Genomic DNA, 15,047 nt, shown 5'->3' with positions numbered 1-15,047 from the left:
AAAGGAGTTTTAATTGTTATCCAGTGATCTGTGCTGGCAAATGTGCTCATGGTGGATGGATATTTGGTCAGGACTAGACTTGGCTGAGATATCTCCCTGGAGTTCAGTAGCCTGCTGACTTTTTTGCAATTCAAGCTTCTATGTGAAAAATGGCCAGTTTGTCCATGTACCAGAAGGCTGCCAGCAGCTGTGAATTTTTTTTAAAAGCTAGAAATGCACAGCAGGACAGCTTTCACCCGTTCAGGTAGCGTTGCACTTGGAAGAGTTTAAGACTTACCTATTTTTCTTTCAGATGCTGATCGACCTGTTGTGCATCTGCAGCACTAACTTTAATTTTAGATTTATATCGTTGTAGTTTTTTATTTTGACTGTGCCAGCACAAGTATGCCTTAAGGAGGAGGAGAAAAAGAAAGAGTTGAAGAAAAGATCCATCCCTGAGACACTTTTTTTTTAGTTTTGTTTGCCTTGAGTGGTGTTGCACAACTTGCTTAGGACATTGTGCACATAAGTGACTTGGTTATGAGTGAATTAAATAATTTCCAAGCCTGTGAGAAGTTGTACTTATTCCAAGAGGTACAATTGTTGACGAAAGTAAGTAGGATGAGGTTTTCTGTTTTAAAACTATTTTCTCAGTATCCTGATTAGCATCACAATGGCGCACTGGGCTGGTGAGATGCAAAGTAACTAAGGAGATACAACCTCACTCTATAACAGTTGTTCAGGCTAGAATTGCAATTTGAACCAAAACGACAGGGGACTTTGGATTCTGTGCTAAATGGATATTTAAAACTATGTTCGCTTGATCTTCATTGTACAAAAGGCTTGATTAGTGTATGATTGCTTCCAGTAGAACTAGGTGGAAAATGTTCCAATTGCCAGTACTGGCATTTCTTCACCTTGATGTGCATGTGGGAGGAGGAGGAGGGGGAAGAGAGGGAATTTGTTTGAATGTCACCGCAAGAATGAATGTAAATTTCCAGTTTATACCACTAGATGGCCTCTCATTGCTGTAGTTACTTGTTAGGGTGTGTAATTCATTATAAAATGGATTTGATAGTGGGCTGACTTGCTCATTGTTTAATTGCAAGATACTGTAGTAATCCAATATTTATCTATTTTCTAGATTCCAGAAAAGCTGATTGCAGAAAACAATACCTGGATTAAGCAGTGGCATTTTGGAGTTCAAGACTCTGGGAATGAAAATCCTGTAAAAACGCTGAAGGGATATTTGGCAGTGCTGAAACAAAAGGTGCATTTTTGCTGGGGGTTTGTATAATACATATGTTCATCATTATTAAAATTTTAACCGTCCATCTTTTTTCTTATTTTCGTCTCTCCATCCCACACTCACACATGCCAACCCCCAAAAACACTCAAACGCTGCCTAACCCCTCCAAAAAAGCTGACAATTCACAAGTTGTAACTACTTTAAATATTTAAAATATCTATAAGTTACAATTGACTCTTGATTTTTGTGCCATCAGAATATCAAACGTAGTCCTCTGGAATTTCCACAGGAGCTTTGCCAATCTCCCGCTGTCACTTCGGCAGGAGATTAGAATCATAGAAGTTTACAACATGGAAACAGGCCCTTCGGCCCAACATGTCCATGTCGCCCAGTTTATACCACTAAGCTAGTCCCAATTGCCTGCACTTGGCCCATATCCCTCTATACCCATCTTACCCTGGCTGCCCTGGGATTTCACACCCATGGAAATTCTACCTCAGTGAGTAGAACATAGCATAATGCTGCTATTAATATAGGAATAATTATCCCACAATGGCAACAGCTTATGGTAACAACCAATCTTAATTGCTAGAAATGAAAAAATCTTTAGTCTGGCAGTACAGAACTCTCTCTCATTCAAAGGAAAGATTAGCTGAGAATTTCCTTGCATGTCTGCTTCCAAATGCTGGGCTGATGCTGGGCTGAACCAGTGCCGAACCCATGTTCCCCCCCCAACCTCTCCGTGTGAACAGATTATCAGCATTCAAGCATTTGCACAAGAAGCATGTTGGTCATGTGGGCAGCCCGCGATGTGCTGGAGCAAAATCTTGAAGCTCTGGAGCAAAACGTTTTTTCAGTCCGTGTTTGCCCACAGCTTGCTAACTCCCTTAATGTCAACCTTGACAATAAATCTAAACCGATCTGATTCAGCACCCAAAATTATTAATTTAAAAAAAAACAACCAGGTCCACAAAATGCCCCTTGCCCTCTTAAGGATACTGATGAGCTGTTGAGATGCAGGAGTAGCTAAGTGGGGAGAGAGCCATATCTAAGTAATTGGAGAATAATAGAAGTGAGTAAGGACCAGAAAAGGGTCTATTTCTGAGCTGCTTTGTATTGTGCACCTTATTTGCCTCCATTGCTCACCTGCTTCTTGCAGTTCCTGATGCTGGTATTAGTCTGCAAATGTGGAATGCCATTGGAGTGCTGACTGTTGGTATGAGACATTAATGGTTGGCATGTTGGGACCCAGTAAACTAATGCACTATGCTAATTTGTCACTCACGCAATTCTTAATCATTTGCCACCAACTTATTTGTCTTTCCCCTCATCAAACTCTTGGCTCCTTTTTTTAAAAATGAACTTTCTTGGAATTTCATTTGCCTTCTATTAACAACAACTCTTTGGAGGAAAAAAAGGTTCTGTCTACATTTTCGGTCCCCCGGAACTAGTCAATTCTTCTCCGTTTGCAATGCATGTAAATTGTGCACCAAACCTTTAGGTGAAAATAATCATTGTAGGTAGTAGGTAGAATACTTTGTGCCACAGAATGGTGGGATGTGTTTGCTTGCTCTATTTTCCATTGGGAGGAAGGGAATAATTGAAGTAATAAGGCCCAGGCAGCTGTTGTACACCTCTAGTGGCTGGCTTCAGGGTGGGTCTGCTTAATGAAATGACACAGCTAAAATGTGATTCTTTGTCATAATGTTCATTGCCGTTATTTTATGGCAGGATATGTTCTTTGAACATCTTTTGTGTTCTTGTGCATTAATGCATCTCCCATGCTGATGCTTGTAGACCAAGAAGTGGCAGCCAAGGCAGGGAGCAAGTGGTAGCTGAGACCGCTAAGGGCAGAAGGCCTTGGTAAAGGCCGGGCCAGGTCATGTCTGAGGTGGTGCCAGTGGTGACCAATTTTTCTAGGCTTGTTATGCAGATTAAGGCAAGGAACTCTTGTGGCTGAAAATGTTTCCTGTGTGGCTTTTTAAGGAATCTTGATGAACTGAGTGCTATAGTGTTCTGCCCGATTAATGCTTTTGGTATGGTTTACTAGGTCCATGCATGTTTGTAAGCAATATGCTTCAGTAACTATACAAGATATTTCTGGACTAGTTTATTGCGTATGTTAAAGTTTTAAGATGTCATTGCCATGGTGTTTCAACATACCGTACCATTAAGTGGTACGTCTGCTTCACACTTTTTTGGTTTCCTCTCTCCTTTCTCTTCCCTTTTTCTTTTGTGCTCTCTCTCCCTCCAGAAGTTTAAAAAAAACACAAGAATTTCTGATATACTTACGTGAGGTGCGGAACTGAGTCCAGTGATTTCTACGCAAGTAAATTTGTAGGGTGAATCACTTCAGTCTGTGGGCTCAAGCAATTCTTATTGTCAGTTATGGTATTGGCAAGACTTGGGTGCAGAATGTTGTTTTTTGGGGAAAAGTGTGTAATGCAGTGGACCTAAAGGACATACGAACTTTATTTTTAACACAACAATAGTGCATGTTTTTTTAAATATTCATAGAGCTGAGGCTGTGCAAATTTAAACAAAGCATGTGTAATTCCTGGCATTAATTTCCAAATGTTGTCGACAGCTAGAATTACAAAATACCTGGTATTAGCAGGATCAATACATTTTCTGATTTTATTTCCCCCTGCCCCCAGTGGACACACATATGTGGAATGGATTCCTTGGAAGAGCGACAGGCTGCCTGTGAAGAGGTGTTCAGAAGTGACACAGAAGAATACAGGTTGTATGAAGCTATGAAAATTGTCATGTTGGCTAAGGCCATTGAACTTGATGGTGACAAAGTGCAAGAAAGGGAAGTTCCTCTTTTCTGCTGGCTGCTGTTTGCTCGTGATACTTCTACTGACCCTTATCATTTCATGAAAAATCATTTGAATCATATTGGCTGCACTGGTGGACTGGATCAGGTAAGCGATCGCAATATCAAAAATCTTGAAATAAACTACCAAAGACTAAGAGCTGTGCTTCACCGCGAGTCCAAAATTACCATTTCACTCCTCAGCTTTAGTATTCGTTTTCATGAATGCAATGTAGCTCACTTCATTCTGAAAAGTACAGGGGTATTATTCTTTGCATGTCATTCATGTGTCTCCTTATTTTTCATGGGCTATACAGAAAGTAAAATGGCTCCCTTGCTAACCTGAATATAGATGTTGCACTGTGGCATTGGTCATTTAACTACTAAATGGATGAAAGTAGATCTGATTTTGGTGTTATCTGGTTAGTAGGCAAAAAAAACCACATGGAAATATAAGGTCACCTAAACGATGATCCTTTTGAATAAACCTAGATTCGGGTTTCTGCCCAGAAGTGAGTTTATTTATTCATTCCCGGGATGTTGGTCTCGCTGGTACGGCTGACATTTATTGCCAATCACTAGTTCTTTTGAGAAGGCTTGCTAGGCCACTTCTGAGGGCAGCTAAGAGTCAACCATGTTGGTTTGAGCATTTAACCAGTGATGTACTGTTAGCACCTGAACCTCGAGGCTGGCCTGATATTGGGCCTCAGGACACATTTATACTATTTGAGCGAGCTGCTGGTGGTTGTCGTGCCTCCTCAGTCAGTTCGCCCATTTTAAACAGCTGAATGTTGGGTCGCTTGTCCCGCCCTAAGCTAAATCCTGGGGTGGGGGTGGTGTAGCGACGATTGGAGAGGGGCCGATCGCAAGTACGATAGTCAGGGGAGCACTCCTGCTCCACTTGGCTCCACCAGCAACATGTTCTGAAAATTTTTATTTTTTGTTGAATCCAATTTCTGCAAGGGGGGCCTAAAACAGGCTCCAGGCCCCTCATTTACATGTGTAAACAAACATGGACAAAAGAGCTGAATTCCAGAGGTGAGGTGAGAGTGACTGCCCTTGACATCAAGGCAGCATTTGACCGAGTGTGGCACCAAGGAGCCCTAGTAAAATTGAAGTCAATGGGAATCAGGGGGAAAACTCTCCAGTGGCTGGAGTCATACCTAGCACAAAAGAAGATGGTAGTGGTTGTTGGAGGCCAATCATCTCAGCCCCAGGGCATTGCTGCAGGAGTTCCTCAGGGCAGTGTCCTAGGCCCAACCATTTTCAGCTGCTTCATCAATGACCTTCCCTCCATCATAAGGTCAGAAATGGGGATGTTCGCTGATGATTGCACAGTGTTCAGGTCCATTCGCAACCCCTCAAATAATGAAGCAGTCCGAGCCCGCATGCAGCAAGACCTGGACAACATCCAGGCTTGGGCTCATAAGTGGCAAGTAACATTCGCACCAGATAAGTGCCAGGCAATGACCATCTCCAATAAGAGAGAGTCTAACCACCTCCCCTTGACATTCAACAGCATTACCATCACCGAATCCCCCACCATCAACATCCTGGGGGTCACCATTGACCAGAAACTTAACTGGACCAGCTATATAAATACTGTGGCTACGAGAGCAGGTCAGAGGCTGGGTATTCTGCGGCAAGTGACTCACCTCCTGACTCCCCAAAGCCTTTCCACCATCTACAAGGCACAAGTCAGGAGTGTGATGGAATACTCTCCACTTGCTTGGATGAGTGCAGCTCCAACAACACTCAAAAAGCTCGACACCATCCAAGATAAAGTAGCCCGCTTGATAGGCACCCCATCCACCACCCTAAACATTCACTCCCTTCACCACCGGCGCACTGTGGCTGCAGTGTGCACCATCTACAGGATACACTGCAGCAACTCGCCAAGGCTTCTTCGACAGCACCTCCCAAACCCGTGACCTCTACCACCTAGAAGGACAAGAACAGCAGGCACATGGGAACAACACCACCTGCACGTTCCCCTCCAAGTCACACACCATCCCGACTTGGAAATATATCGCCGTTCCTTCATCGTCGCTGGGTCAAAATCCTGGAACTCCCTTCCTAACAGCCCTGTGGGAGAACCGTCACCACACGGACTGCAGCGGTTCAAGAAGGCGGCTCACCACCACCTTATCAAGGGCAATTAGGGATGGGCAATAAATGCTGGCCTCGCCAGCGACGCCCACATCCCATGAACGAATTTTAAAAAATGTAAGGAGCATAACACCTGTTTTATGTGGCCACCAGAGACCCAGGAAAAATGGCCTGAACCAATATTGGCATCCTTGGGGCACAAGACTTTAGACCCTGAAATTGACCCTTGTTGCACCTGTTTTACACCCTTAAAACTAAGTCCAATTTCTACCCCTCTCAACAGCCTTATCAACTGGAGGTGCTACCTTTACTGTTCTGTGAACCTGTACCCCCAAATCCCTCTGCTCTTCCACAGCACCAAGCCTAGTTCCATTCAGAGTATAATTACTGCTGTTAATTTTATTACCAAAAAGCATCACTTCACACTTACTGACATTGAATTTCATCTGTCACTTTTCAGCCCATTCCCCCACCTTATCAATATCCCTTTGCAGTTCTAAAGAATTAACTATATCTCCTAATTTGGTATAATCTGAAAATTTAGATACCACTCTTTGTAGGCCTATGGGCTAGAAACTGCTTGCTGTGCAAACTCTGCTCAGAGCTGATTGTTTTGGCCAATATATGCCCATATTTCAAATGTTGTATCTACTGCAGCAAGAGTACTTAGTGAATTTTATGCTGTTTTGAATGAAAGAAAGAACTTGCGACCTTGGGACACCCCAAAATGCTTTACGGACAATTAAGTACTTTAGAAGTGTTATCACTGCTGTAATATAGGAAGATTAAATTCCAATTCATAGCAGGTCAGTCACAAGGCTTTCTATGGCTAGAAATCACAATGTATTTCTTTTCCCCCCTAACTCCCAATACCAGAGCAAAGCCATCTAATGCACAGATAGTTCTTATAGACAAGACACAGGCGTGACAGGCTGGCTCAGTGGGTCAGAACAGCACTTTCACCCATGCCAGCTGAATTTTAACTCAGCCAGGTCGAGGAGACTAGCATCACCTCTCCATGGATCCTGATGGAAATTGAGACAATCTCTGCTCTTGCAGACATTCATTCTATAAGAACTGCCAATCTTTTGCTACTAAGTGCTCTGATTTAAAGAAAACCAGGGCTGATCTTGGGGGCGGGGGGGGGGGGGGGTGGTGGTGAAGTTTTCCTGTATTAATACCTCAGCTGAATCTGACAGCTGGTGGGAAAAGATCCAAAGTATGGTCCTTAATACACACTACACAAAAAAAGTGAAAGCAGGTACAGGAAGAGCAGTTTATAATTTATTATACAGGACTCACATTATGATCAATACTTTCATACTGTTCCGAGGGAGTTAACGGGAAGGTTTGTTTTAAAACATCAGCTGACATTCAAACAAAAAGCACCAAGAATCTAGCGTTTAACAGATTTACAACTGAACTCCGAGCATCCGCACTTTACAGAAATCATTCCCCAAAAAACAAAGGGAAATCACGCAAATAAATAATCTTGCTGGGGGAGGAAGTACGCAGGCACAAAGGTATACATTTCTTTCGGGTTGCTAGTGGCAGTGCCCAGGAGATTCATCTTCCTTTCTAGGAGACTCCTGGACAATCCAGGATTGTTGGCAGCCCTAAATTGTTTGTTTCTAATTTCATGCAAACCTTGCTCGTTGTATTGATTGACCCCATTCTTGCACTTAAAAGATTAATCAAAACTTGGCCAAAAACTAAAATACCCAGCCCATAACAGCTTTCTGCTGAACTGGAGCTTTTATCACTAAGTTCAGATGAAGATGACCCTTTGGCCTATTTGATCCCATCGTTCCAGAATCCCATCCTTACTGACTTTCATTTATAACCTCGAGCTTCAGCTGATTGGGCAGACAGCACCTTTGTTTAATTTCTAATCTGAAGATTGCCATCACTAACAGAGCAACATTTCATTCTGCACTCAACATCTGCCAAGATAATGAATTCAAACCTTGGTGTGGGCATCTAATCAGAGGCAAGAGTACTAACTGAACCAAGTTGACCCAATAGCGGAGGAATTTCATGACTTTACGCTCCTCTTGCCAAGCACACATTCGGAATTTGGTTGTGGTGCCTGACATGGCTTACAAGTTTTTCCATCCACAATTTTAATGGAAGGAAAATCTTCTGAGGCTTGCTAACCTGAATTCTTGATGTGAACTCTTGGGAGTGCAAATTAGTTAAAATCTACCTCAATTAGTAGAAACTTACTTTTGTATCTAGAAGATTAACACAACAATACTTCTACCGCCCCCCAAAAAACTTTTCATCTCAGCAGGGGAAAGGAGAGAAAGGACTCAGAAAATTGCTAGAAGGGGAGAGAGAAAAGATGCTTTTGCACTTAAACTGTGGCACATGTGTGGATTTTATTGCCACCGGCTGTAGTTAGTAATATAAACCTACTGGCTGACTTTATTCTGGTGGCAGTAGAGATCTCTTTTAGTAGATCTTGTGGGCTGTTACCAGATTCTTCTGCTCCACCTTTACCCAATGCCTGATGGGGAGCAGTGCTAAATGGAAAGGCAAATGGGTGAGTGTAGCGCTGGCAGTCTGGTTTAGCGCTGCTTCCCCAAAACCGGTGCTAAAACTGGTTTGTGAAACACCAACTGCTTCTATTTTCACCATACTATCCCATAAATAACTGGTCAGTAACACCAGATGGCAGTATTGTAATTTGCAACAAGTTTCTTAAATTGACATTTGTGCTTTTTTTTGCCTTACTGAAATATATTTGCATCACGTGTCCTGCCAATCTGGAGCATAAATGTTCATAAATTCACATCTTTGGTGCCTGGGAAGTAAACAGGTTGTGGAACATTAGTTATATTCACAGGTTTGGAAACTATAAGTCATGCAATGATCTTATAATGGCAAAAAAGCTTAATTGTCTAATTGCAACTGTTTGGTATTTTAAGGTGGTGTAAATAGTAGAGGACATTGGGTGGGTTGTTGCGATTTCTGACTGCTGCAGTGTGGAGAATTTGTTGTAATGTGTTAATGCTACTATTGAGTTAAACTTGTTTCTTGTGGGTGGCAGGGGGAGTTAAATTTGCAGGCCTGAGAGATGTAGGCCCAGATTTTCATGGAGATACTTGCGCCATTAGAATGGCGCATCTGTGGTGTGGGGTTTGACTTGCACCATAAAAGTCCCAGAAATTATGGATTAGGTGAATTATGCAATTATTCACACCGTGCCAAAATTTCCTGGGCCATTTGTGGCACTCCACCGTTTCCCTCGCCGAGATAGTGAACAGCAAATTCTAATCAGTTCCACTCCCCCACCAAATAAAATCAATGGTGGTTGTGATTTTGCTGATTGAGCTCTACTTTGATCGCCACTGCTAGTTAAGCCGTTAATTAATACTGCTCATGGGCTCAGTATGTTTGTTACAAAGCTGCTTAACTTTTGCACGCAAAGCTTCACTTTAAAGTAGGAGTGATCCCGAGTCAAAACTAAATTTAAATCAGTTTGGACACACTTTTTAATGTGTTTCAAGGTTATTGAACAGTTTAAGGCTCTCCATGGACTTGTTTGTATTGCATTAAGTTGAAATGCGATCCCGATTATGCAGAGGGACTGGTTCATGGTAATAAACCTCTTTGGCTGCTGATCTAACACACTGTTCAGATGCTGGATTTGCTGGTGAGGCAAACACTTCTTTATCCTGATTAATCTGAACAAGCGCTTTTTTGGAAAGAATCAGGTAGCATTCCTTCCAAAATGCCTTCATCCAAAGAAATTACGGTAACTTGACAAATAACCGAGTCCATTAGATGTTGGCCCTACCTTTTGCGTTGGGACATGTCAAATCCAAACTAATCAAACAGTTGCATTTTTTGGCCCCCACAATGACTGCTTCATTTAATAATACAGTGGAGACTCTCAATCTATAATAGGAACTACCCCAACACCAGAATGCTCGTAATGGGGAACGCTGGTCGCTATCTGCCTGCTGTGTGCCGTTTCAGACTTGCTGCTATGCCCACTGCGACGTATTCGAATTAGAAATGCCGAATAATATGGAGTAAGTTGGCAATGATGAGATCAGCGCGCTGAACAGCAGAATTTGTGATTTAGGTCACCCATCTCACCGTTCCAGGAAAACCTGGGCCGCAGATTAAATTAAACATAGGAACAGGAGTAGACCATTCAGCCCTGACCCTGTTCTGCCATTCAATTAGATAATGACTGATCCGCCCTTAATACCTTTTGGCTAGCAAAAATCTATTGAACTCAGATTTAAAATTATTAATTGAGTTAGCATCCACTGCTTTTTGTGGGAGAGAGTGCCACTCTTTGCATGAAGAAGCATTTCCTAACTTTTTTGTCCTGAATAGCCCTGGCTCTGACTTTAGGGTTCTGTCCCCTCGTCCTACACTCCCCCCCCCCCCCCCCACCACCACCAGTGGAAAAAGTTTCTCTCTATCTACCTTAATCAATTCCTTTCAAAATCCTAAAAACCTCAATCAAATCACCCCTTAAACTTCTATATTCTAAGGAATACAAGCCTAGTTTATGTAATGTCTCCTCATAATTTAACTCATGGAGCCCTGGTAACATTCTGGTGAATCTGCGCTGCGTTCCTTCCAGGGCCAGTTGAGATTTGGAGCTAGATTTTCAGCTTTTCACTCGGGATGTAAAACTAGTTGTGGATCAGCCGCCCGTTACAGAAAATGGCCACTTTTTATTTCCGCTGATGTCAATGGAAATGAAAAGCGAGTGGTTTCTATAATGGGTATCTGATCTGCAACACACAATTTTATTCCCGGGTGGTAAGTTGAAAATCTGATCTCAGGATGTCTTAAACCAACACGCTTCAGAGAATGAAAGTTATTTTGGAGATTTGTTTGTGCACATGTATTCTGGTTGAGATGACTTGATTTCATTTGATGATAGCAGGGGGTAGTTGCCTGAGTAGTCTAGTTAGATTCTTCTTGGGATCAGAATTAATGAAAAGGATAGGGAAAAACTCATGTTTAGGGTCAGTCAGGTCTATCATAAGGCTGCAAGAAGGGAATTAAGATATCGCATGTCAGCTTACCCAGCTAGAAGTTGACCCGAAAAGAAACAAAACAAAAAGTGAATCTCCCTTCTATTAGATAGAGTGTAGCATATTTTTTGTTAATTTGTGTTATGAGATGCTTTTAAGGTCTGGAATTGCTACTTTGGTTCAGTCACGTGTATTCTGCAAAATATATGATCGCTTCCCAGATCATTTATCAGTTCTGCCTATCAAAAGATTGGATAAGCACGTGGGGGCAAGTGTGAATTTATGGTATTGAATTTATAGGTCAAGGGGGGGTACGTTGTTATATCCCCTGGGTTAATGCTGTCATGTAAGTAGATAATGGGCAGTGTGAGAGACTATGGCATGTAAGGAACATTGGATCCACTTAGGGGAATGACTGACACCATTGAACCCAAAGGTATCTATGGCAGACCTCTTAATTTGTAACTGGGTGCTTAAAGGTTCAACCAATTGAAATCACTAGTCCAGAAAAGCAAGTAGAAATTTTAAAAATAAGAACCTGATCTTAGCATTGTATAACCCATGAGCCTGAAAAGCTATGTCACAAGGTGGTTTAACATTATCTGAGCCCTAATTGCTCTGCAGATTGTTTCTTGTAAATTGTTAATCTCTCTTCACGTCTCACTGAATATAAATATTTTATTTTGTGGTGGGGAGAGGAATCGAATTGGCTTCCATTGTAGCAATCATGGACCTTGTACTATAAATACATGTGCCAGGAATTTCCATGGACACACTCTGGTGGGAGATTGGTGGAACCCCTAAAACGATATTTAAAAATGGTCATTCATACCATTTCTCCACAACTTCCATCAAAGTTACAGCGGGAGATTGGGAGAACCTTGTGGAAATTCTTTTTTTTTAGTATTCTAAGTTTCTTTCCTTTTCTCTGCCACTAGTATCCTTTGACAACAGAGGACCTTTTTTAAAAAATTCGTTCATGGGATGTGGGCGTCGCTGGCATAGCCCGCATTTATTGCCCATCCCTAATTGTCCTTGAGAAGGTGGTGGTGAGCCGTCTTCTTGAACCGCTGCAGTCTGTATGGTGAAGGTTCTCCCACAGTAGGGAGTTCCAGGATTTTGACCCAGTGACTATGAAGGAACAGCGATATATTTCCAAGTCGGGATGGTGTGTGACTTGGAGGGGAACGTGTAGGTAGTGTTGTTCCCATGTGCCTGCTGCTCTTGTCCTTCTAGGTGGTGGAGGTTGTGTGTTTAGGAGGTGCTGTCGAAGAAGCCTTGGCGAGTTGCTGCATTGCATCCTGTGGATGGTACACACTGCAGCCATGGTGCGCCAGTGGTGAAGGGAGTGAATGCTTGTTTAGGGCGGTAACACTTGCATCCTTTTGCCAATGTTGCTGTATGATTTAGTTGAGAAAGAAAGAACAACTTGCATTTACATGGTGCTTTTCGTGACTTCACGATGTCCCAAAGCACTTCACGGCCAATGAAGTACATTTGAATTGATGTCACAGCTGTTTGTGGGACTTTGCTGTGTGCAAATTGCCATGTTTTCCTACAATACAACCGTGTAAACTGTTTAGTGATGTTGCTTGAGGGACCAGGAGAGCTCCCTCTGGTCTTCAAAAAAAAGACAATGTGTCATGAGATCATTTGCACCCACCTGAGAGCACAGATGGGACCTTAGTTTTACATCTCATATGAAAGATGGTATCTCTGACAGTGCAGTACTCCCTCAATACTGCACTGGAGTGTCAGCCTAGATTATGTGCTCAAGTCTTTGGACTTCACAACCTTCTTATTCCAAGCCAAGAATGTAACCACAGAGCCAAGCCTGACGCCTTGAAAGGAAAAAGTATAAGAGTTGTATTTTTGGGTTCCCTCCCCCACCACCCCATACCTTTTTTTCTTATCTTCAGCTCTTTCTCCTCTTTCCCCCCCCCCCCCTACAGTAGAGAGCACCTCCTGTTACTCTTTCTTTTGCTTGGTGGGAGAAGGAAGGAACATTCACAAAATTCCACCTTTTTGTAATTTTATTTCTCCTGACTGTGCGGAGCTATCCTCAATTGTTAGTTCCTGCAGTTTGTTCTTCAGTGCAATAAAGTACCTTCTGGTAAAGTTAATTTATTGTATTTCTCTCCTTCCCCATGACCATAGCTCTGCTCTGAGCTAGGCTGCTTATCTGGGAGATTTCCTATGCGTGACATGTTAATGTATCATTAGTAGGTTTGACTGCAGGGATTTAAACTTGACTGCCCCTCCAAATTTTGCAGTGATTTTGCAATTCTCCAAATTTACTTCTGTTACTTCAGTCCCACAACTCTAATGTCCACAGAAGGAAGAATATAGGCCATACATTAAGTTGACCTGTAAATACTTGTTCAGAGCCTACATTTTACTTTCTAGGTGAACAGGGGCCACCCACATGAATCGTAGATATAGGTAACCTGGAGAAATGGCTAGGTTACATATAGTAGCTACTTTAATCAGATTGGGCCTTGTGAACTAAGCTATTGATTGATGGTGTGTGATATATAGTTATTGCCTCTGCAGCATTCGACAAAGACAATAAATGCCGTGCACAGCAACAGTTATCAAGGTAACGTACACTCTGGCTTTTTTTTTAGGTTGAAATGTTTCTTCTGGGATACTCCTTACAGTTGACTATCAGAGTTTTCAGGCTATACAAATTTGGAACTGATGAATTTGTCACCTTCTATCCTGATGATCATAAGGAGGACTGGCCAACGGTTACTCTAGTAACTGAAGATGACAGACATTATAATGTGCCTGTGGGAGATGCTGAAGTGACCTATTTATAAGCTGAATTTTATGAGACTGTCTCTCTTTTGCCCTTAATCTAGCAAGAGTTGGTTATAACTTTCATTTGATCAGAGATTGATCTTTTTAAACTTCTTGATTGGGTTTTGTGGAAAAGATTTGCAGCAGACATGAGCTGGGAAGATGTATGGCTTGAAGCTTAAGAAATACTTATCTGTAAATAAGAGTTTGGGTGTCTGAACTTGTAGGCTGGGGAGCAAGCAGAATAAATTTATGACAAATCTGCTGTTCTAGACTTTGCTTTATCTTCCTTTGACATTTTTGTAAGATTATTGATGACTAAATCTGTACAGAAATGGGAAACTGCCTTTATAAGTGATTCTTGGGTATGGTAAAAATAAATGTGACTGGTTAAATGCATTTGTTGGTGTGTGTGATTTGACTCTTAAACTTTTGAGTACTTGATCAGTTCAAGGACAATAATGAACATAGGAACATGAGTAGGCCATTCAGCCCCTCGAGCCTGTTCTGCCATTCAGTGAGATCATGGCTGATCAGTATCCTAACTCCATTTACCCACCTTGGCTCCATATCCCTTAATACCCTTGGCTAGCAAAATCTATCAATCTCAGATCTAAAAATTATTAATTGAGCTAGCATCTACTGCTTTTTGTGGGAGAGAGTTCCACCCTTTGTGTGAAGAAGTGTTTTGTAACTTCTGTCCTGAATGGTCTGGCTCTGACTTTTAAGGTCATGTCCCCTTGTCCTAAACTCCTCCACCAGTGGAAAAAGTTTATCTCTATCTACCCTATCCATTCCTTTCAAAATCCTAAAACCCTCAATCAAATCACCCCTTAACCTTCTATGTTCCAGGGAATACAAGCTTAGCTTATGTAATCTCTTCTCCATTATCTAACTCTTGGAGCCCTGGTAACATTCTGGTGAATTTGTGCTGCGTTCCTTCCAAGGGCAGTTGAGATTTGGGGGTGGATTTTCAGCTTGCCATTCGGGATGTAAAACTAGTTGCAGATCAGCCGCCCGTTACAAAAAATGGCCAGTTTTTATTTCCACTGAAGTCAATGGCAATGAAATCGAGCGGTTTCTA

The 15,047-nt window shown here is 42.1% G+C and overlaps 1 protein-coding gene across 5 annotated transcripts in view; it reads left to right on the top strand.

The window, feature by feature from the left end:
* LOC137339377 (fap1 adhesin-like) overlaps positions 1-14,362 on the top strand; it is a 59,186-nt gene extending 44,824 nt beyond the window's left edge. For all 5 annotated transcript variants that reach the window (XM_068001891.1, XM_068001894.1, XM_068001892.1 and 2 more), the window contains 3 exons: positions 1,124-1,249; positions 3,886-4,155; positions 13,789-14,362. In XM_068001891.1, the coding sequence (XP_067857992.1) occupies positions 1,124-1,249; positions 3,886-4,155; positions 13,789-13,983 (591 nt within the window). In that variant the 3' untranslated portion in view covers positions 13,984-14,362. The remainder of the gene's footprint in view (positions 1-1,123; positions 1,250-3,885; positions 4,156-13,788) is intronic.
* The last annotated feature ends 685 nt before the right edge of the window (positions 14,363-15,047 follow it).

The sequence above is a fragment of the Heptranchias perlo genome, chromosome 2 (genome assembly GCF_035084215.1).
Source record: "Heptranchias perlo isolate sHepPer1 chromosome 2, sHepPer1.hap1, whole genome shotgun sequence".
Lineage (NCBI taxonomy): Eukaryota > Metazoa > Chordata > Chondrichthyes > Hexanchiformes > Hexanchidae > Heptranchias > Heptranchias perlo.
The sequence above is the reverse complement of the archived record's forward strand: the minus strand, read 5'-3'. Positions and strand labels throughout refer to the sequence as shown.